This window comes from Paramormyrops kingsleyae, chromosome 7, assembly GCF_048594095.1.
Source record: "Paramormyrops kingsleyae isolate MSU_618 chromosome 7, PKINGS_0.4, whole genome shotgun sequence".
NCBI classification, from domain to species: Eukaryota; Metazoa; Chordata; class Actinopteri; order Osteoglossiformes; family Mormyridae; genus Paramormyrops; species Paramormyrops kingsleyae.
In genome coordinates this window covers 23,767,582-23,791,405 of record NC_132803.1, presented here as the reverse complement: position 1 = coordinate 23,791,405, position 23,824 = coordinate 23,767,582, and the positions used below count along the sequence as shown (strand labels likewise).

Sequence of the window (23,824 nt, the reverse complement as noted above, 5' to 3'; positions counted from 1 at the left end):
TTAAGGCTTATTGTGAAACCACGGTGAACACGGCCTGTTAGCCGCCGTTCACTGTTTACTAACCGATAATCACGAAAGGGAGAGCAATCTGACGTCTTTTTGGCAGCCAGGAAACGAGGTACTCACTGCTATGATATTGATTTTACACTTATTAACATTTATTTGTCGTATTTTGGCTTGCCTGCTCGGTTCATCGAAAGCTTCTGTCTACTGGTTTATGCAAACGATTAAGCTGTTCATTGCGTATAATGATCTAGTCCCACTTCTAGTCACCTACCGTATAGATTATGTACCGCTACAGCTTGCTATATCGCTATTCTATATAAACCTATTTGCCAAATTAACAGTTTTACTGTTCAGTTAGCAAGATAGATGTATCAAGCATTTAGCTTTTTTGCTATTATTCGGACGTTAATTATGTACCGAATAACTAACCATGTAGCTAGTGGTGGTACTTTACATCAGTTAGGGTAAACAAAGCTGCTATACCTAATAAATCTATCCGCCTGTCAGTATTAAAGCCAGTACAATGCGTGGTTATTGGATGTGATGGTAACGCGTTGTTAATTGGCAGCGTACTTCCGGGTAATGGCTCCTGTCTTTACAGGTTTTACTCCGAGAGCTCATATAGTCTCCCATAAACATTTGATTCGGATAATGGTGGCTGTAATAATAGATGGTAAATGCGTCATACATAAAATGTGTCTCGGTGGATTATTTGGTAACCCATATTTTTTAGTGGCTTTGATAAGCGGTTTGGAGGATGGATGGATGGGTGGATGGCAGTGTTTTTGGTGTAGTGAGATTGACTGCGCTAAATGCACGACAAGCAGCCGATGGGAGGCCTCGGCTTTGAGCTGCTGCCATTTTCATCAGCCTGTGTGTGCATCTATAGGTATCTCCATGTGTATAACAAGGGGGGCATTGCATAGCACCACACGTGTGTTTTGAGATGAATGTCATTTCAGTTACATGAAAGAATACATTTTATGAGAGACTGCACCAGTACATCTGCTGCTCCTTCATTTGGGCAGCGTTCCAGGCGGATTATCAGCACCAAGTGCATTGGATTATTATAGAGCCAAATGCACAGGATTATTATAGAGCTAAGTGCATTGCTTTACCATTTCATGCAGCTGATGCATGATCTCTGAGGGAGAAATGGGGATTGACCCCTTCAGAATAGCCCCCATTGCCACTCATAGTCGCTCCCGCAGGTGGGTTACCATGACGACACTGGACGACAAACTGTTGGGGGAGAAGCTGCAGTATTATTACAGCAGCAGTGAGGACGAGGACAGCGACAAGGAAGACGAGGCTGTGGAGGACAAGAGCATCTGTAACGCAGAAGTGCTGGAGGCAGAGTATACCCAGGATGGCAGCGCTATCAACACAGGTGAGTGCCTCTTTCTCTGTGGCTTTGCTGTGTTACGTTATTGCTGTGTATTACACAGCCCACTGATTCCTGACACTCTGCTGACACCCGTCTGTCGCGCAGGGCGTGTATAACCACAGCTCACACTGCCAGCCTGCTGTGTCTGTCTGTACAAAATGGCTCATCTCAGTGAGATCCTCTTACACAAGTATTTCCACTATCTAACGTGAAGTGACAACTGTCCTTCCATCGTCCAGCCTCTTATCCTGAGTGAGTCTATTCTGGATCAGGTTTGGTTATGCAACCAGTCTAGTTCACCCTTATTTGCTTAAAGGCAAAATAATTAGGTAACACTTTTAATATTTATAAACAAATAACAATGCAACATGGCGATAATGTTATGCCTTTTATAAATATTTATAGCCATGTTTATAATGCTTCATGAATGTATTATAAGGCATTATGAATGTGTTTATAAATTACTAAAAACATGGTCATATCCTCCTGAGACCCAAAGAAAAAATGTGTCCTTCAATTTTAGGTTATTTTTCTTTGGGGGGAAATAAGACATCTTACAATTTAGATTTTTTCAAATTTATTTTTATTTTTAATTTCACAGCATGTCCTCTTTAGTGTACAACAGGAATAAATATGTTTCCTTACATCAGTGAAAAAATAGATGCAAAAATAAAATGTCTACTACAATGGACATAAATGAATGGGTGGGGTCTCAGGAGGTTAAGTAAAGTGTTATCATTAATTAATCTTATTCATGGAGAATCCTTATGTAAAGTAAATTATCCAGCTTTCTGTATTTGCTTAACCAGTTCAGGGTCATGAAGCAGAGGTGGAAAGTTCAGGTCCAGAAAGCAGAAATCCTTGACAGTCGTTTGTTTTTAATGATGTGCCATTTGCCTCACTCATACTTTGCTTTGCACAAAGCATCCGCCAAATGTAAATTTGTCCCACCACAGGGCCCAAAGGCGTCATCAATGACTGGAGGAAGTACAAGCAGCTGGAGACGGAGCAGCGGCAGGAGCAGAAGAGGGAGATGGAGCGGCTCATTCAGAAGCTGTCCATGACGTGCCGCTCGCACCTGGACGACGAGCGCGAGAAGGAGAAGCAGAAGGAGCTCCAGGAGAAGATCAATGGCAAGGTGAGGTCCGGTGCCGCCTGGGCTTCCATCAGGGGGTGCCCTGCACAGTCTCACACGCACTCCTGCCCTCCTCCCCAGATGACCCTGCAGGAGTACAGCCTTCTCCGGGAGGACGTGGATGACGAGGACTTCCTGGCTCAGTACCGCAAACAGCGTATGGACGAGATGAGGCGTCAGCTGTGCAGTGGGAAACGCTTCGGCCGCGTGACAGAGCTCAGCAGCGGCGAGGAGTTCCTGGACGCCGTGGACAAGGAGGGGAAGGCCACTCCGGTGATGATCCACATCTATGAGGCGGACGTGCCCGGCTGCGAAGCCATGGACGGCAGCCTGCTCTGTCTGGCACAGGAGTACCCCCTGGTCAAGTTCTGCCGCACACGCAGCTCCGTCGTGGGTGCCAGCGCGCTCTTCACGGGGAACGCCCTCCCCGCCTTGCTGGTGTACCGGGGTGGCGAGCTCATCGGGAACTTCGTCCGCATCACAGACCAGCTGGGCGACGACTTCTTTGCCGTCGACGTGGAGGCTCTGCTGCAGGAGTACGGGCTGCTGCCTGACAAGGCGGCCATGATCCCCTCGACCATCCGCGACGCCGCCGTCGCTCAGCACTCCCAGAGCGACGAGGATGACAGTGACCTGGATATCGACTAGCTTGCCCCCCTCATGCATGCCTGCATTAGCAAGCCCCATCAAAATATAGATATGTCTCCCTGTTCTTTTCAGAACATCCAATACCACCTACTCTGATGTACCACATGACTCAGCCCCTAGAAGCGTCTGTCCCTTTTCCCTCGAAGCTCTGAACGACCTAGTCCAACTAAAATGTGCACCTCAGTGCTGCATGAATATTTAAGTGTCCCGGGCCAAAGGTCAACCTGTGTCGTTCCATTCTTCACCTATAGGACAGATTCAAGAAGGGTTAGGACTCGTGGTCTTTTTGGTTTTTTTCTGTTTAAAGGAGAATCGGATAGTAAATTATTGTGAATCTTTTGTTCCATGTTCACCACTGTTTGTTAGCATATTTTTCTCTTACCTCTTGTTTTGGTCTTGGTTATCATTTAGTTATTAACGTTTTGTTTGAGGTGGCTTATCTGATGATTTTATGCATTCAGCCATCATATGAATGGTGAACAGCAAAGACTTCCTTCACAGTGTATGCACAAGCAGCCTTACTGTTCTGTACAGATACTATTTCAGATCTTTCCTTTGGTAGCCTGGAGGGAGGCAGGTTGTGGGCGGCATGGATTTAAACTCTTTGGAAGTAGGTGGATCAAACCGTGCTGCATTCCTCTGGGCAGGTTATGCTAAGCTAACAGTTTCATATTACTTTATCAAAAAAGTAACACATAACCAAGTTTAAATGAACTATTTACTGTTTCCTGGAACAAAAGGCAGCTTGTTTACACATTTTTGGAAACTACAGATCCCCCCCCCTTTCCCAGTAATATCTATAACCACCACACACAAATATTATTGTAGCACACTGCAAACCAATGCACTTGCTAACCTAACATGCATGTTATGTTGCAGTATCGTTTTCAGCCTGAGGGGGGAGTTTCCACTTTAACTTCTGCATGGTTTTAGCACAGTGTTTCCCATCTGGTCCTCGTGGAACCCCAGACGGTACATGTTTTTGCTCCCTGCCAGACGGTACACATTTTTGCTAGGGAGCTGGGAGGGAGCGAAAATGTGGACCGTCTGGCAGGGAGCAAAAACATGGACTGTCTGGGGATCCCTGAGGACTGGGTTGGGAAACACTGCTTTAGTATATATGTACACGGTCCTTTCCAGCAGTAGCATCATTGCTAGAAAAGGGTCCATGGTCACAAATGAACTACCAAGGGAAACCGCAAAAAATCCAGGCTTGCATGTATGATGCCCCCTTGGCTGTTTCAGTGATGGACCAAATCATCGCTTCTTGATGCAGTAAGAAATGACGTTTTTTTTTTTTTTACTTGAGCCTGTATTCTACTTGTTACTGGACAGGAATTGACTTGCTTTACACTGACGTTCCCTGTAGCTGTTTTTACACGTTGGCATAATTCTTGGTGTCTTTGTTTTCCATGGCAACTACAGGGACATCACACTCTTCAGTCATATACATTTTCTCTGTCTGGTCAATTTGAATCGTCAAACTGCAAATAAAAGAACCAAGGCCCGTATTTTGTACATCTTTTTATACTGTAATATTTTCTTTCTGTCTAAAAGCTGCTGTTCACAAATAGTCTGTTTAACATCGTATTAAATTTGTTTGCACAACGTTTTGTCTAGTTTCTTTATGAGCCATAGTATTACACATATGTGCTTTTATTAATCTGGAGCCACAGTTTTAATTAAACGGCAGTCATATTTAAGGTTTTTAACGGGACCACATTTCAGTGAAACATCCATTTTTCTATAGCTGCTTATCCTATTCAGGGTCGGGTAGGGTCGGTGTGGGGGGGGGACCAGAGCCCATCCCAGAGGCTATGGTGCAAGGCTATAATCCAGGGTGGGGCGCCAACCCATCATAGGGCACTTTAACACATCATTCACACCTACGGGAAATTTGGTAACCCTAGTTCATCTTTGGACTGTGGCGGAAGCTGGAGCACCTGGAGGAAACCCCATGATGACACAGGGAGGACAAACAAACTCACCACTGCACCAACCTTACTTATTTTCAAAGACGTCTACATTGCCATTAAATCATGTAACTGTTTTTACTATATAGTGAAACATGATTGTATAATTTCACATTCATTGCATATGCTGGTAGTTCTGAAAATCATTTTAAGAATTTGAGCATTCTAAGAATAACAGCAATAATGCGAACTGGTTTAGTTTTAGATAAGGTTTTGAGTAGTGCAGCTCAATGGGTAGAACTGTCATCTCACACCTTGAGTTCTGGGCGGTTTGGGTCTCTGTATCTAGTCAGGTTCTCCTGGTGGTCTGCAGGTTAATCCCTGTAAGCTAAACTGCATCTCCGAGCTGCGCAGGGTGTGTGACTGCATGTGTGTATGTATGTGTCCCTTGTGATGGACGGGAATCCTGTCCAGTGTGCATCCCAGTGCCCTATGCTGCCTGTGACAGGTCCCTCGGCAAGGATAAAAGGTTGAATAATATTTAGTACGCCGTACTTGTTTCTAGTACAGGCTCTCCAGAAATTAGGAATATAATACAAATTAATAATACAACAGCGATGTCATTTATTTTAAATGTCACGGCCTGTTCATTTTACAGGTTGTGTTGGTCGTTGCAGAACACCAATGAGAAGCCAATACGAATGGTATTAGAACAAAAGAAAGCTTAAATACATTAACGCAATCAGGAGGAGGACAGAATGTGCCCGTGATGAGCTGGCTGCAGTGTGGAGATCATGCTCACAGAAGACATGCTCCAACAGGCGATGAGTCTCTGCACCTATACCTGCAAAGGAACTGGGCAGCTTAATCCCCGGCAGGTGATATGGCCGACCAACAGAAACTCAGGCTGCGCCTGTCAGCACAAGGGCTCAATGGCAGATAGGGGCATGTGCATTTAGTTTTTCAATGTGAATTTGACATTTTTCAAAACTTCAAAATCAAACCATTAAAAAAATACTTTTTTACAGTATGAATGTGATTATAAAAAGCGAAGGAATTAAATAATCACAAACATAAAAAGAATTCTGTGCTACAGAGATGGCACACTGAATGGAAAATGAAGCAAAAATTGAGCTTAATGGTAATATTCTGTATGACTGCTGTGAGTATATGCACATCCGGCAGAGATTTGTTTTTATGACTGATATCACCATGGATGGTAAGATGGAAAAGTCATGTAAATGTAAGAACTTACCGTGCTGCATCCATTCGTTCCTCAGACGCTGTAAATCAGGGTCATGCTCATTCCTGGTATCTTTTTCCAAAAAATAAATCGTTAATTCCATTTACAATAGCCAATCATTCAATAACTAAATTAATTAAAACATTGCATTCAAGACAGTGTACGTAATTATGCTGAGATTTTGGTTAAAGACCTAAAGGAAACGTACAAGCAGGCAGCTCACCTTCAGAGTGATTCCACAGCAGCTGTTTAAACTTCTGGAGAGCTTGTGTTAAGTTCTCCAGCTGGTCGTGTAGATGCATGTTCTCTTCAATTAGAGCATGGATGGTATCCTGCAGTTCAAAGGTGCCCCCACATTTAGGAAACGTGGACACCACCCATAAGGTGAATGCTAGTTGAATGATGCACATCCTATGTGGTTCCTTCAAAGCGTAGGCGCACTAATTCTCAATGCACTCTGTGTGGCATTTGATATTTCTATGTTTGAAGGAAGTCACATTAAATCCCTGGCTTTCACACCGGGGACTTTGAAACAAACAAGCCACTGCACATGTACCAACGCAATGATGCCTCAGAGGCCTGAGCTGATGGGACGTCAGTGAGATATTTCTAGAAATCAATCCCATTGTCCTACATCGCAGAACACAGCTGCAGTTCACCGCAACCGTGCCACAAGCTGCCATTATTTCAAGGGCAATGAATTTATTCTCTTAATCAGGATGTTAAGAAATGCAGAAACGAGCCACAGACTCTCTCAGACTTCACTATGATGTTAACAAAGAGGGAAACCCATCATTAGTGTTACACCAACAGTAAACACTAGAACTGATATATCGCGTTAATTAGTCATGTCAAATTTGAACTTCCAAGAGCTCAAACTGAAATTCATTCACATTCACGAGAAGTTCATTATCCGGCCACTGGTTAAATATTTTAAAATCCAAAATTGGATTTGAAGTACAGGGCTTTAACCTAGTTGAAAACCCATACCGACAGTAAATCATTGACTTTTCCTATAATTACCCGCACTGCCTGGAGCAGGCTTTGTCGTGTTTATTGACAGAGAAGGGCCACCGCATGCAGCAGAGGGTGAAGCTCTAACGGGACTTTCTTGCATCATCATTCGCATGCAGCTCATGCCCTTTTGGCAGCTCTGCTGCGCTTCTGCTTCACCATCGCAGGCTTCTCAAAACGGCACTGGCACAGCACAAGGCCGCCCGGAAACACCCACAGCAAACCGCCATCTTAGTGCTGAAACGCCCTGTAAACAACGGGACAATATCATTTGCAAATTTTCTTCCCCTGATTATCTTTCCCTGAAAGCACTTCACTACACACCTGTACAGTACTTGTATATGTGACACATAAAACTTGGAACATGAAACTCAAAGCAGTATTAGCGCCGCCCTTAATATACAATGTATGGACAAAAGTATTGGGACACCTGTAGCAATTGCAGAAATTGGTCACTTGAGCCAAATCTCACACATCTGGTGTGACACTCACACTTTCAGACTCTCATGCTCATGCAAGAAATCTTACAGCAAATCTAAATTAATATATTATAAATCTAAAATGAGCTACATCAAAAGCATTGGGATAGTTTTCAAACCCTACAGACCATTTAGAGTTACTAAAACTGTTACATAAATATAAATCAGTGTACAGACTTGTCTCAAACTGAAAATCTCGCACCAGTCAGCTCACCAAAGTTGGCATCCCTGCCAGAATGGGTCATACAGAAGAGGCTCGTCAGCTGGGCATTGTCACTGGACACCACTGGACACCACTGGACACTGCTCCATCAAGTCGGTTCTCCCACATTGCTGTCCTGCTAGAGCTGCCCTGGTGAACTGCACATAAAGTGACATCTGGAAGCAAGTTCAGCTGCAAGGTGGGGGCCACAGAAGCTCACAGAAAGGGATCTGATAACCCAGCATAAATACCCCACCTGAATGGCCACAAATCCCACCAGCTGTCCCAGTATCTAATGGAAAGCCTTCCCAGAAGAGTACAGGCTACTATAGCAACTAATAAAAGTTAAGCAACTTCATATTCATACAATTTGATTCAGTGAGATGTTGGACAGGCTGCTGTCCCAGTACTTCTGCCCATAGAGTCTATGTTCCTGTCAATTGGTCAATTGCAGCCATGTGACTGGACACGCACCATGCACTAGTCTTTCCGGTAGCAGTTCTTGCAGATGTGTCGCTGACTGCTCTGGATGGCATGCCAGATCTTCTTATATAATGACAGGCTTGCGCTGACCTGAAAGTCATTCCTGAGCCATGTGTGCGGGATACTGGCTCAGAACAAACACATTAACCTTTATTTAAAAGTTTATTTATATTATAATTAAGCAACAGTTTGTTCCATTAAAACTAAAGGAGTTCCTGGACTTCAGGTTGTTATGTTCCTTGTGACAAAACACAGACGAAGCATAAGTAGAGCTCAACTGCTTCCTTCCTTTGAAAAACTGTAACAGGGGCAGGACCCTGCGGGAGCGCGACGGGCTGGGCCGCGGATAGTCCAGCAATTAATGTCAATAGCTTTGTGCAGCCGTCGTCTATTGTGGTGTCATTGTGTTGTAATGTCACATATAGCGTTTGATGTTACGCGCTGTAAATAGTGGTGTGCGTGGGCCGAGGATGATATGAGCGATATGGGCGCAATAAGCGCCACCTTGTGGGTAATTTAAACTGCATTTTTCCGTATTGTTGCTCAATGCGACGCAATTCTTTACATGTGTCACGTTATACATGTCTTTCTTTTTCTTTTGTACAAATTACGGAGTACTATATGAACAAAAATCAATCATAATGAAAAATAGCACGTTTAATAACAGGATTGGCAAGGAAATTATCCGATTTAGAGAAGGACGAAAAGCTGCCGAAAGCGGCTCACAGCACAGTACGTTGGCCGATTCCTCTTGATAAGAAAGCTGGAAGTTCTGCTGAGATCACCATCCTCTGTACGTGAGAAGACATGCTTGCACACACCGGGATGAGGGGAGAACATGCATATTAGTCGCTCTGAAAATAAGGTCTCTGTAAAACGTAAAGAAACGTATGTAAGACCAGCTTAGATAAGCAAACGAAGCGTATGGGACTGCTAAATCATTGTTTAAGATTTTAAGCAGTGTATTTTGAAACCCGTTATATGCTTCATGTGTTTTGTGCCTAGGTATCAGCATTTCAGGCTTGAATGACTGTCGTCAGGGCCAGGTCAGCTCAGGTCAAGTTGGGGAGCATAAGCTGATGCAGCGCGTCGCCGAACCCACCACACGGCGAAACTCCTGGCGACCCCCCAGGCAGACACACGGTCCAGTGCCACCCTCCGGAAATGGCCATCCATCTGCCGCAGCCAGGTGTTACATGCCTACATGGGCGTCCCCTTGGCCTGATCCAGCCGCTCGGAGGATCCTGCGAGCCGGATCACCCTCAGGGAAACGCGCCACATGGCCGTAGTGCCGTGACTGACGCTCCCTCACAATGCAGGTAATGTGCCTCGTCAGGGACGATGGTGAAAAATTAGCTACAAATCCACAAAATCGGTAATTTATTTGAACCAACAGGTTGAGGGGAAAGTATAAACACATAACAGAAGCACGTTGCCTTCCGCAATACAAAGACGGAGCGGAAGGCAGCTACTTTACAATGGGGCTTCCAAGATCCTTGCGCATAAGAAAAAATCTTGATATTTGTAATATAATTCAAAATCTTCTAATTGTGTTGTTATGTTTTACATACAGTATTGTATCCATATATTTATGATAAATAAAAATGTGAAATTTAAGGGAATTTGTCATACAAGCTATGCACTATTTAAGCATGATCTCGGATGGATATTGACAGTAAAGTGTGTGCCGCGGCTGGTAAGTCTTATTGCGTCATCAGTTTGCGCCGGGTAAATAAACACTACCGAGTACAATAAGATAATGAAGCTCAACAATGTCGATTTTTTTTGTGAGATTAGTTGGATGTATGCACATACATAGTAAGCCGCTACTTTATTGACGCGTGGCCATTGCATAACTATTTTAACTTGGTAGTTTAGGCACTCGTGTGACTGAGTTAGCAAGCTAGTAATGGCATGGACAGTGAGTACTAGGGCTGTATTAAGGTTTAAGATTCAGATGACTAGGAATAAAATAAGGACTTAATTCACTGGAGGAATAATGTTTTATTGAATGTATTTAGCTCCTGCCGCAACGTTATACATCTCTGAGAAATATAAACATTAGCTTATTCATCCTGCTTTGGCTGGTAAAGTAAGCAATTGTATATAGTGTTTACTATTTATCTTTACATTGCTTTTGAAAAAAGTACCTTGGATAAAGACATATCTCCATCACTATAGAAATCTAAAACGATTAAAATTAAAATATTAACACAACTACGTCTACTTATTTCAATCGAAAGTAAGATCAAGAAAGAATATATTGAAATAACGTCGTTTATAAAATACCTTAAATGTGAATGTAAAAATATTGCTGCTGGCAAGCAGTAAACGTAAAAAACGCCACATTTTATTAATAAAGCGTCGCCCCCTGTATTTTCCTATCACTTCTCCCCATAGCTTTACAAACCCGAGCCGAAATTTCCATTAAAAGGTACTTCCTGTTAAGAACTGCGCTTATCCATTATCTAATGGCAGTGTTGCACTCTTGTTACACGGGCAGTAATATATCCTGTATTGTTATTTTTTTTTTTTTTGCAATGAAGAGAATGAATAATCATATCGAAAGAGAAGACTGAAAACCAGTTTGATAATGGAAGAGGAAGAGGATGTCGAGGAGCTGGGGGAACGGCTCTATAAATTGATTTATCCCGGATATTCGAACATGGCAGGAAAACTTACGGGTATGTCCATGGACAGTGTTCTGCCCCGAGGGAATATGCAGAGGGAATTATGACTCAGAAATGATCGCGGATGCGTTGCAGTATTGTATCATATTGTGACATTGTGATTTTATGGCAGTCAATTATTAACATCTGACAAGACTGTTATTTTACTGCTGATTTTGAGTTAAGAGTAGTAGGTGTAAGTCCTGCCCCCGGGTCCTGCAGGAATGTTACTGGAGCTGCCCAGCTCTGTGCTGGCACAGATGCTGCAGGATGAGACCATGTTGGCCACGGCTGTGGAGAAAGCGCTCAGTGCCCTGCAGCCTTCCAAGCACACCGGGTGGGTGGGTCAGGAGAAGCGCTTCACAGCCCTCCGTCAATTTCATCCAAATTATTGTATTATACCAGATTAGGAATCGTTGGTTATAGGATTACGGTTACAGTTTTATAAGGATGATTTTTGACAAGGTGTTTGTTAGGAATATGGATTGCGTAATAGTTAATCAGTTCTCTCCATATGTTGTCCAGCTACAAAGTGGTGGGTATTACAAAGCTGATCTTTAAATCTTTTACTTTTGATGTCTGGGCAGTAAGATGGAAGCTGAAGGAGAGGATGCAGTGTCAGCATCCTCAGACTCTCTGGGCGAGCAGCTCTATGAGCTCGTGGACACCCACAACACCGGCTTCACAGAGAAAATCACAGGTGTGTATAGGGTTGCAAAGGGCTGGAAAATTTCTGGAAATTTTCCTGAAACTTTCCGTTCCATGGGAAGTTAAGCTGGGGAATTTTGGAAATATTCCACATTAGAAACTTTCCATGGGAATTAACGGGAAAGTATGGGAATTAACAAGAATATTCCTAGAATTTTGCAACCCTAGGTGTGTATGAGTGTAGTGTGGCCCAAGGCAGAGAGCAGGTTCCCAGGCTGCTCTGCTCAGTAATCTGTTTACTGTCTGATGCGATATTCACAAACCTAAGGCTTCCTGTGTACTCGTGCTGGTTATAGATCACAATGATATTAATGTACCATCATAATCTTAGAATCTAATCTTAAATTTATCATGGAAAATCGAGGTGGCTGGTCCATAGAGATAGAGGAGGTTGTACCTCTCCTATTTTAGAGATTAAATTACGAAACAACTAACTGTAATAACGGTAGTAATTAATAAAATTTTGTCATTTCTAAATGCATTTCTAACTTTGTTGGAATAACATTGTAAAATGTATTATCTTGTTACTCCCTCGGTTCTTTGTAGTCATCAGCTTCCATATGTGGCGTCATTTAGTGATGATACATTATTTACTATTTTCACTTGATTGTGCTTTGATCAGGCATGTTACTGGAACAGAGGAAAAAGGACGTGCAGAAACTCCTGTCAGACCCCGGTCTTCTGGAAGAGGGGATTAAAGTCGCACTAAAGACACTGGAAGAGTACGTTCTAACATCATTTTTGCATGTCTGATCATTAAACATGCTGCCTGATAATGTATAGTGTATGTGGTATTTAGATTATAGAGATCATTCAAGATTTGGTCTAAAATTGGAACAAAAATCCTCTGGTTTGATTTTGTGGGAAAAATAGTTGGACTTTCTGAAAAAAATTACAATATAAAGCAAACTTACTTTAAATAAATAGCATGGTGATTAATAGCATGTTTTACTACATATAAAATATCAGAAGCTTTTCAAATGCTGTAACTATGGTTGCTTTTATAGACAGAACTCTACGGAAACTGATGTGAGCGACTGCTCAGATCCTGATGACATAGACAGGATGGGAGAGAAGCTCTTTGCGATTGTGCAACAGATCGACGCTAAAAACTGTGCTGACATTACAGGTGAGTGAGCTTCTGTCCAAAGACACCAAGCAGGCCTCCTACTTACTGTGTCAGGTCTGATGGGTTGAGTACCCGTGTGTGAGGAATACTCCAAATAAGCAGGCCTCCTACTTACTGTGTCAGGTCTGATGGGTTGAGTACCCGTGTGTGAGGAATACTCCAAACAAGCAGGCCTCCTACTTACTGTGTCAGGTCTGATGGGTTGAGTACCTGTGTGTGAGGAATACTCAAACCAGCAGGCCTCCTACTTACTGTGTCAGGTCTGATGGGTTGAGTACCCGTGTGTGAGGAATACTCCAAGCAAGCAGGCCTCCTACTTACTGTGTCAGGTCTGATGGGTTGAGTACCCGTGTGTGAGGAATACTCCAAGCAAGCAGGACTCCTACTTACTGTGTCAGGTCTGATGGGTTGAGTACCCGTGTGTGAGGAATACTCCAAACAAGCAGGCCTCCTACTTACTGTGTCAGGTCTGATGGGTTGAGTACCTGTGTGTGAGGAACTACATAGTACAGGATTGTGCTGACTGTGAATAATTTCAAAAGAGTTTTCTTTTCCTAAATAATACAGTATGGGTAAACTTGGAATAATTTTTAAACACAAAAAGTATCATTTTGAAGGATGTGAAAAGAAAACAAATGTTTTGTGGGACAAAATAAGCCAAAGAGGAGAGAGAACTGGTGTGCAAATTTCTGGAAAACAAAATATTGATTGATTTATCTATACTGTGGAGCAGAACAGACAGGTCACCTGACAGTCACATGACTCTCCTTTGTGCTAAGGCTGGAAGCCGCTTGCCCCACATTGTAATGGCGTAGCTGATCACTTTCTGGTGTTTCGTCCTTTTTTTACTGGCAGGAATGCTTCTGGAAATGGAGCCTAAGACTCTCGGGCAGCTTTTCTGTGACCGATCCATGCTGGAGGCAGCTGTTAAGAGAGCCCAGGCAGCCATAGTCAGAGCAGCTCACACAGCCATGTAGGTGATGCAGCCTCTACCCAGAGAGCAGCCGTCCGCTATGTGTTAAATTTTGGCTAAACCTTAAATAGCTTTTTGGCGCGAGTCTTAAGTATCAAATGTTGCTGTTAAAAATTGCAAAAAACCACAACAATCCTCAACAGCAGGGGTCTCATCTCAAACTCCAGTCCTGGAGGGCCGGAGCCCTGTGTAGCTTAGCTCTTTCCCTGTTCCACCACAAATGATTCAGCACAAGAGCTGTGTGGTAATTAGCACACGGAGTTGAATCAGGTATGTTAAAGGAGGGTAAACCAAAAACTATGCAGGGCTCCGGCCCCCCAGGACTGGAGTTTGACACCCCTGCTCAACAGTTACTAATTTGCATTTTTGATTTTTCATTATGCTGATTTTTGTTGCATTGATTCATTTATGAGAAATAAAGTTTTGAGTTTAATTTGAATATTGCTGCTTGATTTTTTTTTTGTAATCTTGGTTTCAGCAGATTTCTAAATTCTTTAATACTGACATGATTTTAACATTTTTTTTAAAAGAGCTGCAATAAAGCAGAAAGCCTGAGTGGAAAACAATAGTCATTCCTAGAGTGCAGTATATTGCCTGTGAGGGATTTCAGCACACATTCATTCCCTGAAAGGAATTTAATGAGGTTACAGTCTGTGTTCATTCTGTTGCTGCACTGGATGTCTGGGTCTGGATCTGTATGATTTTCATGTATCAAATCCCTTTGAATGTACAGTAGTTCACAAAAGCATATTTAATGTGCAACGCATCTCCTAAATTCCTAAATTAACCTGATTTTTGTTGTAGCATGATGTTTGTTGCACTGGGTCTATGTAAAACATGTTGTATGAGGTGTTTCTTTGTCATTTATTGATTTATTGTGTTCATTTGTTAATATGTAAAATAAATTGTTTTAAATTATGTTTTTATTTATTGGTGTGTGTGGTGTTGTGGTTGATCAGATTTACTCCTGCTTTTGTCTCTTGAAATCCTTACACCCATCTTCCAAATCCCTATTCTGGACATGGCCTTCGGGGACCTGGAGCCTGTCCCAGGAACCACAGGTACAATTTAGGATACGCGTCTTGTGCCAAGATACAGCGTCAGTGTTTGAGCTGAACCTTGCAGCAGCAGGAATGTGAGGGGTGTGAGTGCGTGCGAAAGGCCGCCGGTTCAAATCACGTGGTCGGCTAACGCTGATCTCTCAATCGTTTGACGCTTTGGATAAAATCATTTGTTAAACAAGTTTATAGCCAGCCTGCCTGTACGCACGGTGGACCACACAGGGTTTAGTTAGCAGCTCATATTTGGATGACGAGCAGTGACTCCCTGCAGTGACGTAACCCAGACAGTTAGTGGTACCACTGAGCTGGCCTAGAAATTAATTTGCATAATTTCGTTTTCATTTTTGTCTTACCCTGTACGCCATATGGATATAGTGATCAAATTGTACCATTACAAATGATCGGAATCCCTGCAGGTAAATATATCAGATTTGCTACTGCAGCAGAGTAACAGCACAGCTGCGACCAAGGAAGTACTAAGACCATTCTTTCTGGTTCATGTATATATTTATAATGAACACTGTTATAAAGCATATTTCATTAAAAAATCATGTTGAGGATCCATTCTGGCTTGTCTCAAACCTGCAAAATCATTGTCCAATTTATGTAATTTAAAGTGTGATTAAATGCTGGAATTTGTAGGTCATCAGTCAGTGGAAGGATCATGAAATTTTCTCTTAGGATGCTGGAGTGTCAGCGATTGTTTTGGATTGAAAGTCTCAAATGCCTTTTTTTTTTGTGATAAATACAGTATTTGGAAGATTGAGCTCTCATTTTGTCTGAAATCGATAATGAATCTTGCATAGGTGTTTTGCATATGATCTAATTCATTTAATCTCGCAGGCAGAGGGACCAGACCTTTTGAAATTCACAAAAATTTTGGTAGCTGTTTTATTTGTTCATATATTTTGTATATTATTACACTGATAACAGGTTCTGTTTATGTGTACAATTAATTACATGTTAAAATTACAATTAGTAAACAATTTTGAGGACTTTTGCATGCAGTATTTTCATTAAAAGCTGCATGCAGGTATCATCTCTGCAGCAAGGTCATATTCACTGTTCATTTATGGCGGCTGAGATGTTTGGTTAAGGCTGAATAAAGGCGAGATGGCTAAAATCGAAAACGTTACAAAAGCAATTTTTTTTTTGGAGTCACCAAAGTGTTCAAAGCTCAATGGCTACATCTTTTTCTGGACTGTAAATACAGTGCAAATAATTGGTAGAAAATGCTTTTGTCCTTCACAGCGGTCAGTGAGAAATCGCCAGCCCGGCTCTGGGTGTCAAAGGCACAGTTAGTAACCTTTAAGCTCACAGTAGCAATTGATTAAAAAGACAATGAGTCGCTGACATCATTAAGGAAAAGCTCTGCAGCGGTCTCTGCTCCTGTTGTATAAATATGGTTTTAATTTATCTAGTTGCTTCATGGTGGTGCAGTGGTGAGCACTGCTGCCTCACTCCTCTGGGACCAGGGTTCGAGTCTCCCCAATAGCCCCCTGTGTTGTCATGGGGTTTCCTCTGGGTTCTCTGGTTTCCCCCCCCACCCCAATCCAAAAACCTGCTGAGGTTAATTGGAGTTACCAAATTGCCCATAGGTGTGAGTGGATGGCGTGTGAATGTGCCCTGTGATGGGTTGGCGCCCCATCCTGAGTTGTTCCCTGCTCCGGACCCCTCGTGACCCTGAACAGGATAAGCCGTTTCTGGAAATGGATGGACAGACATTACACTGGGTGTATCAAAGGCACTGCCACTGGTGAATGACGCTGTGCATGTAACCAAGGCAGGCCTTTAAGGCAATGACATCATCACGATGGCTGGTCTCACATGGGGAAATTGGCCCAGTCTCCGATTCCCTTTTAACTTTGGTCCTCAGCAAATACTGCTAGGAATGTCCAGTAGGACAAATAGTTGAGTCCACTTGGAAAAATAGGAAATTAGCCCAGTGATATCCAAAACGCAAGTCACTGGAACCAAACAGACGAACATGAAATGCACATTAAGCGTGCTGGTTAAACGTGAATGTAGGAAACATTAATGTACAGTATCTACATGCATTAGTGTAAGGCTGATTAAATATGTAAGTAGGGTGACCAGATAACCCATGTCAGGGAGGACACTTTCAGCTGGGACAGGGTTTGTAAGCTACCTTTTCAATCAAAAAGACCTGGATTTCACTTATGCACTGAGTCCTTGCTGTGTGCTGATTGGTCAGTCTCCTATATTCCTGCATGTGCCACTAATGTTAATATGAAACCGCTGGATGAGACTTTCAATCAAGGAAACAAACCAGTCAAAGCACAAGAAGACCAGAACTAATTAGCCAAGCAAAGGAGCCTTTCAGTTTTAAAACAGTTTGTTAAACGCGAAGCAGCTCAAAGTGTCCCCTGACATGGACTACCTGGTCATCCTAATGGAAGTTAATAAGATGACATTGAGGTTGAAGCAGTTCTGCGGAGGAGTGAGCCGCAAAGGTCGGCTGGCAGTGTAAGCAGAGGACCAGCTCTTCCAAATACCAAGGTCCTTTGGTCTCTGGCTTCTGCTGTCCTCACTGAACAGTCTCTCTTCCTTTGCGGCCTCCATGGCTGAGGAGCTCTGCTGCTCTCTTACGCCTCCGATATGCCGATCCTCCTCATGCGGGGTCACTCCGGTCCCTCTGCTCAGGAGATGGAGCAGACGGTGCTGTTTTTCTGGCTCTTCATGGCCTCCCTCCTCTTCAGCTCCCTGCTGATCCTCCTCCGGATGCCCTCCAGGTAGAGCTCCCTGTCGAACTGGCCAGCCCCAAGCGGAATGCTGGAAGAAGACGGGGGAACCAGCCGGAAAGTGCTTAGGTATCTATGGTGGATGCTGGATGCACAAACGCTTAGACACAAAATAACATCCTCAGCCCCATAAATCTACGTCCTCCTGCTATGTAGAAGATGTGGTTCAGTTACTCACTTGTCTCTACCAGGGCGAAGTTTGACCTGGAAAATCCCGACGACAGGGCGATGATCCGATGTCCTGATGGATGAACAGCAGCTGTACTTCACTACAGTTATATCGTCCTTTTGCCTGCTCCGGAACAGAACACGATCCTACACCAAGGAAAACGAGGTGGAACAGACATGGGGTCACTACAGACTATCTCCGGACAGAGACGTCTCCTTGGAGATAAAACATTATCAGCGAGCCGAAGAAATATACTGTAGAATGAAAAACAGCACATGTGATGCCCCAGGAATAAGTAAAGGTGAAGCCGCACTGGCATCTCATTCACTTCCACTATAGCTGCGTGACGCGAAAATCAGATTCTTCACTTCCTGCAGCAAAGCGATTTTGGGGAGCGATTTTTGTGCCCTGTTCATCTTAATTGAACTTTAACCCATGAATTTGCGTAGTTCAACCAATCAGGTGCGGTGTGAGAGGGGCTGACCTTTCAGTTTCACTGGCTGTTGGACAAAATGGGAGATTACGGTTGGATTGATAACGGTTGATTATCAATCCAATCCAATCCAGCTTTATTTGTAAAGCACTTTAAACAACCTTATAGACCAAAGTGCAGCACAGAGGAATAAATAATTAGTGGCACCCCTTAAGACAGGAATATTACACCACTTACCGTATAGGAGGGAATTCGTTTCTTTGAGGTTGTATCGTAAACATCACAGCCAACATCAAACTTGTAGGTGGGCAGGAAGCTTATTGGTGCTTCCTGGAATCCTTTAAAGATGGAACCTACAGCAGAGCAGGAAGAGCTTCATGTTAGTCCATTTAATAGCCATTCACTGCACTCTAACAGACTGGATCAAGGCCACCTTGAATTATTCTCTTTGTCTTTGCACACCGGTCGTGATCTTTAATTCGACAATTAGTGAAATCATAAAGTGGTTGTGAACTTTTCAGATGAGGTGATTAAAAAAAGGTAAACATGAAACAAGGGCTGTGCAGGCAGAGGCTGCATATTCTCCGTGCTCGCATATTCTCCGTGCTCGCATATTGTCCGTGTTCGCATATTCTCCGTGCTCGCATATTGTCCGTGCTCGCATATTCTCCGTGTTCGCATATTGTCCCGTGCTCGCATATTCTCCGTGCTCGCATATTCTCCGTGCTCGCATATTGTCCCGTGCTCGCATATTTTCCGTGCGTGCATATTCTCCGTGCTCGCATATTCTCCTCTCCCCATCTTCACTGCACAGAGACAGTCTCTCTGGGAGGTTCTTCTTATGCCCAATCATCTTACTGACCGGTTGCTAATTAACCTAATTAGTTAGATATTGAACCAGGTTTTTTGTTTTAGCATCACACAACTTTTCCAGTGTTTTGTTGCCCCGTCCCAGTTTTTTTTAAATGTGTTGCTGGCATCAAATTCAAATTGACCATATATTTGTTACAAAACAACAAAATCTCAGTGTTTCAACAGATGATTTGTTGTCTTTTTATCTATTTTCAAGTAAATATGGGTTTATATGATTTGCAAATCGTGGCATTCCGTTTAATTACATTTTACACAGTGTTTACTTTTTTGGGAACAGGGTTGTACTTCTCATGGAAAATTAGATGCTGAACAGTGATTAACAGTAATGAATCCCGAATGATGAAGCTTAATTACATAATAACGTAAATTTCCATGGAACAAAACCATGCTAATGTCTCTTTCTCAGAAGGCAATGTCCCGCACGCGGATTCCTATACTGTACGTCTACGCTAATGAGCAAACATACCATCCCGCATTTCCTTAGCGAGCTGGTCGTACTGCAGCAGTGGAGCCAGGTCCGATTCCAGCTCTCTCAGGATGGCTTCCACTCCCTCACGGTCCTTTTCCAGACGGAAGTTGAAGTCCCCAAACCAGAACACTTCGTCAAATCTAGTCGTCACATCCGCTGCAAAAATTAGAACGCGGTGTTAATCCTCACAGAAGACCCGTCATGACGGGTTAACCTGGGATCCTGTCGTACTCACAGGAAGTGGAGCGATACGGGTTGGTGTCAGGAAGGCTTCTGGGAAGGGCAAGGGCTTCGATGATCTTGTTATAGTCCAGGATTCTCTCATATACTTTGGTATCTCCAGCTAAAACAGAACAGAACAGGCAGAGTTTAGATCATAAACAAAGTCCCTACATATTACACTTAACCCCAACCCGTTTAATGTTAGGCCACAACTGTCACCACATTATTTTGTAATTTTTTAAGCTCTAAAAAGACATTGTTGTCTGTGCGCCCAAAAGACTTCCTGTAGATAAAAGCAAAGGCTGGCCAGATGGTATATTTGCAATGTTACGTCATTAGTGCAATGGTCACATGACCAGTGCAGTTAAATTCCTTCATGCTCCCTCATGGCAGGGAAATTGTTGGGATTAGACGGGTTAATGCAATGTAGGATACATGTGACAATTTTGATGACATGTCTACAGAATATTATGCAGGAATCTGGCTCTGAGAAATGTGTCTGCGGACCATGTGACAGCATCACGCCTTGGGACCAGGAAATCACACTCACAGGTGAAGTGGGAGGTAATGAAGAGGAACGAGGTGCCGAAGAAGGTCAGGCAGATTCCGACAGCGCCCTTGGTCTTGATCTGGGAGATGATGCGTGTGGTGACTGTGGCGTGTTCCACCTCTGCCATGGGACATGGTCACAACATGGAAACTTCAGTACAGAGAGCTGCTTCACTGGCACACTGCAATTTGGTGGCTTTCTGACTCGCACCTGAACAAAACCAGATGAGGTCCCTTCTAATAAAGACAGAAAGGTAAAGCACCCCGTGAGTGGCTGCATTCAGCATGACATAGTAAGGCCCCAGTGTTTCCTGAAGACGGGTTTCCCATTCTCTCCTGCTTAGACAGAAATACACACACATAAGCCACAATTCAAAAACATCTGCCACTTTAACTCTGGATATCTTTGCATAATGTTAAAAATCACTTTTAACGGCTGCAAAACAGTTAATGTATTACAGCACCTGTCAGCACAGCCCTCCTGGACTCCAATAACGTAAAAGTCTTGAGCAAATTCTGAGTCTGTAGGGAGCAAAAGGTCATCCAGATCTGCTGGGAGCTCCTGTGGACCAGAACATACTGAGATGATATCATTCATTTCCTAGGTATTGTAGTTGTTCTTAGAAGGACAGACCTTGTGAAAACCTGGCTCACCTTCTCCCCTTGCATGTTCCAAGTGACGATGTAAATTCCCAGTCGCCTTTCTGGAAAATATCGGTCCAGTTCGTCTGCCCCAAGCAGTGCACCGTGTCCCAAAACACTACCCTCCAGAAAGCTCCTAAATGAACACAGCATAGTGTGAGAGGCAAAGACTCAGAAAAGAAAACATTTTGACCAGGATGACACTGCTGCACAATCCTCAGTCATTTCTTTGTCCACATTTTACTGTGAATGAATCAGAATTAAACCCCACAATTGAGCCCCTGGTTATCTTGGATGACTACTTTCTAGACTGAAAGCTGCCTTTCATACATCTTCATGTATACGTACAAGTATGAAGCTCTGCTCAGCACTAGTTCTATAGTACAAATGAACAAATTCCTTAAGTGTTTGATTCTACACATTTCAAGAAGAAATACAGCCTGTTCAGTTTCCTACCAAAAGGAAACTGAAATTATACAAGTTTAAAACTTCCACAAATGATGTAAGGGCACTACATTAAGCACCAGGGATTACACTGAGTGGCAAAAGCTTTAACAAACCTGCCATAAAAAAATCTTTAGGCCTACCTGTTTCTTACGTCCCTGGGTCGGATGGGGTTGAGCACACTGGAGGTGGACTTCATGGAGTTGAGGGAGGTGTTATCAGACACCATGGTCTCCAGTAAGCGGCTGTCACTGAGGTTCCTATGCAGGCGCTCTGGTCCTGCTCTCCTTGTGTCGCCATAATCCACACAATCCCTGTCAATGCGATTAGCTGTTCTTAAGGATGTGGAAGCAGTGCAGAGCTCCACCGCAGGCATGGGCCCTGAAGGATGTATCGGAGACAGGCGGATCTTGGAGGAGGCAGCGCTGTTCGATATTGGTTCACAGCTTTTGAAGCTCTTTTTGTCAGGTTCCGACAAGCTGCCCCCACGGTCTCTGGCCGGGCAGACGCTGACTGGCGTGTCCGTGAGGCTCCCATCTATGGACCACTGTCTGCTTGGAGACCGAGCAGAGCCATCAAAAGCAGGTGGGCCCAAGACATCATCCTGAAGGGAATCTGATGAAGATCCGGTCCCTGTCCGGTCTGTCAAACTCTCTTGGCTTGTTTTGAGGGGTTTTATTCTCCTTCTCTTCACATTGGCTTCCAGTGATGAGTTCTTACTGGTTTTCATTAGACTGGGCGGCTTTGGGAGATGGTGATGTAGTGGTGAAGAAGAGTTGGCATTACCTCCTCTGTCCACCTCATCAGCAGGGAAGCGAAGGGTGTCATTGAAAGTCTCCTCATCATCTGTGCAAGATTTCTCAGACCGCTGCCCACTGCTCAGTCTTCCAGTGCCCTCCCCTTCGGGTGTTCCTCCTGACCATACTCCATTCAAAGTGTTCATTCTCATCTCCAGCACCTCGCAGCCCCGTTAGAAATTACTCATAATAATACTACAGCCTATGCACATTTTTCGCAGCAGGAAGGTGATAACGCGGCATCATTGGTTGCTGTTTCAGAGCGACGACTCATCAACTGTTAATACGGTAGGCTACTAATAGTAAATGTGTACTATAAAAGGACAATAGTTAAATATGTGCAAACATCATAAATAGCTTTAACTAAAATAATCAAAATAAGTGAAAGTTGGCGTTAAATGCTTTGAAAATGCACGGCATTATTAGGGCCATGCACACGACATTTAGACCTGATTACCGTTAAAAAACAAACAATTTAATCAATTTAAGAGTTAATTAACTATACGAAAAATGGCTTCCCTAATCAATAAATGTTATACATTATGCATGCATTTGGATAATTCGGTTACTATTTGTAATTAACCATTCAGATAAAAGAAAGTCTAAAACCACATGTGTAATATCAACTCTGTGTTTCAGAGCCGGCTAGCTATGTTCCATTACAGTTAGCTTGGCAGCGTACTCGAGAGCGAGAGAAAGAAAGGGAGACCTAAATCTAACGTTACAAACGCAACAAGCGGCTTTGTTAACTTGGTATAAATAAATAATAGACGAGTACATTGATTCGTTATTAACAAATAGTCGTGTTTTCCCCTTACGAAAACTAATAGCAGCCGGTTATTTAAATGCCCTTTTTGTCCGCTTAATTTAGAGCCGATTTATTACCGCTTACCAAAAGTTCGTGTTAAGGAAGCGCCTAATTACATGTGTTGTTCATTCAAATGGGAGTAATATTAGCACGCTATTCTACAAATCAAACAATAGACTGCTTGTTTTGTTTTGCTTTAGATGATACATAGATCGCAAATGAATCACTTCCTTAGCAACGGGAGCAATCGTTACCAAGGAGAGGCATCGGCAGTGCCGGAAGCGCTCTTCGGGGTTTACACAGCGCCCCCTTTCTAGTGGAGGAGCAACGTGATTCCTAACCCAACTGAAATTGCTATTCGAAATAATATAATCAACAGTACAAGTTAAATAAAGTCGTGTTTGTGTAAAACCCCGCCAAAGTATACCTTAGTTAAAATTACAGGGTCCTTTCAACTTCTCTCAATCTGTTACGGGAAAAATTCAGAATTAACAGACACAGGGTTGGAAACTTTGGTCAGCGAGATTTCGATTGAAGTCTGAACACACACATGCACACGTGTTTACATGCATGTAATGTTGTTATATGGTAAATGTACTGTTTGCA

General features: G+C 43.2%; 3 protein-coding genes and 1 long non-coding RNA gene across 9 annotated transcripts in view; 2 read left to right on the top strand and 2 right to left on the bottom strand.

The window, feature by feature from the left end:
- LOC111841845 (prostaglandin G/H synthase 1-like) overlaps positions 1-4,784 on the top strand; it is a 31,146-nt gene extending 26,362 nt beyond the window's left edge. Inside the window, exons 12-14 of the mRNA XM_072713875.1 lie at positions 1,206-1,396; positions 2,350-2,531; positions 2,610-4,784. Coding sequence (XP_072569976.1) covers positions 1,206-1,396; positions 2,350-2,531; positions 2,610-3,176 — 940 coding nt within the window. The 3' untranslated portion in view covers positions 3,177-4,784. The remainder of the gene's footprint in view (positions 1-1,205; positions 1,397-2,349; positions 2,532-2,609) is intronic.
- Positions 4,785-6,426: 1,642 nt separating this feature from the next.
- LOC111841824 (uncharacterized) lies at positions 6,427-9,444 on the bottom strand. Its single transcript, XR_002837770.2, has 3 exons — positions 8,502-9,444; positions 8,040-8,185; positions 6,427-7,593 (listed from the first exon to the last, which is right to left on the bottom strand). It is a non-coding gene; the product is annotated as an uncharacterized lncRNA (long non-coding RNA).
- A 252-nt stretch (positions 9,445-9,696) lies between these two features.
- Positions 9,697-14,907, top strand: LOC111841823 (uncharacterized). 6 transcript variants are annotated; one of them, XM_023807885.2, is made up of 8 exons: positions 10,102-10,328; positions 10,911-10,944; positions 11,057-11,194; positions 11,402-11,516; positions 11,767-11,879; positions 12,510-12,609; positions 12,895-13,016; positions 13,872-14,907. In XM_023807885.2, the coding sequence occupies exons 3-8, from the start codon at positions 11,104-11,106 to the stop codon at positions 13,991-13,993; spliced, it is 663 nt and encodes a 220-aa protein (XP_023663653.1). In that variant the 5' UTR covers positions 10,102-10,328; positions 10,911-10,944; positions 11,057-11,103; the 3' UTR covers positions 13,994-14,907. The 6 variants fall into 6 exon arrangements, with proteins under 6 accessions (XP_023663655.1, XP_023663653.1, XP_023663652.1 ...); XM_072714552.1 differs by having other exon boundaries at positions 10,222-10,238; XM_023807887.2 differs by lacking the exons at positions 10,102-10,328; positions 10,911-10,944 and adding an exon at positions 9,697-9,829.
- Positions 14,908-15,909: 1,002 nt separating this feature from the next.
- On the bottom strand, positions 15,910-23,462 carry inpp5e (inositol polyphosphate-5-phosphatase E). Its single transcript, XM_023807862.2, has 10 exons — positions 21,757-23,462; positions 21,182-21,305; positions 20,992-21,089; positions 20,739-20,863; positions 20,529-20,648; positions 19,992-20,099; positions 19,754-19,912; positions 18,652-18,767; positions 17,991-18,127; positions 15,910-17,843 (listed from the first exon to the last, which is right to left on the bottom strand). The coding sequence occupies exons 1-10, from the start codon at positions 22,560-22,562 to the stop codon at positions 17,711-17,713; spliced, it is 1,926 nt and encodes a 641-aa protein (XP_023663630.1). The 5' UTR covers positions 22,563-23,462; the 3' UTR covers positions 15,910-17,710.
- Positions 23,463-23,824: the final 362 nt, after the last annotated feature.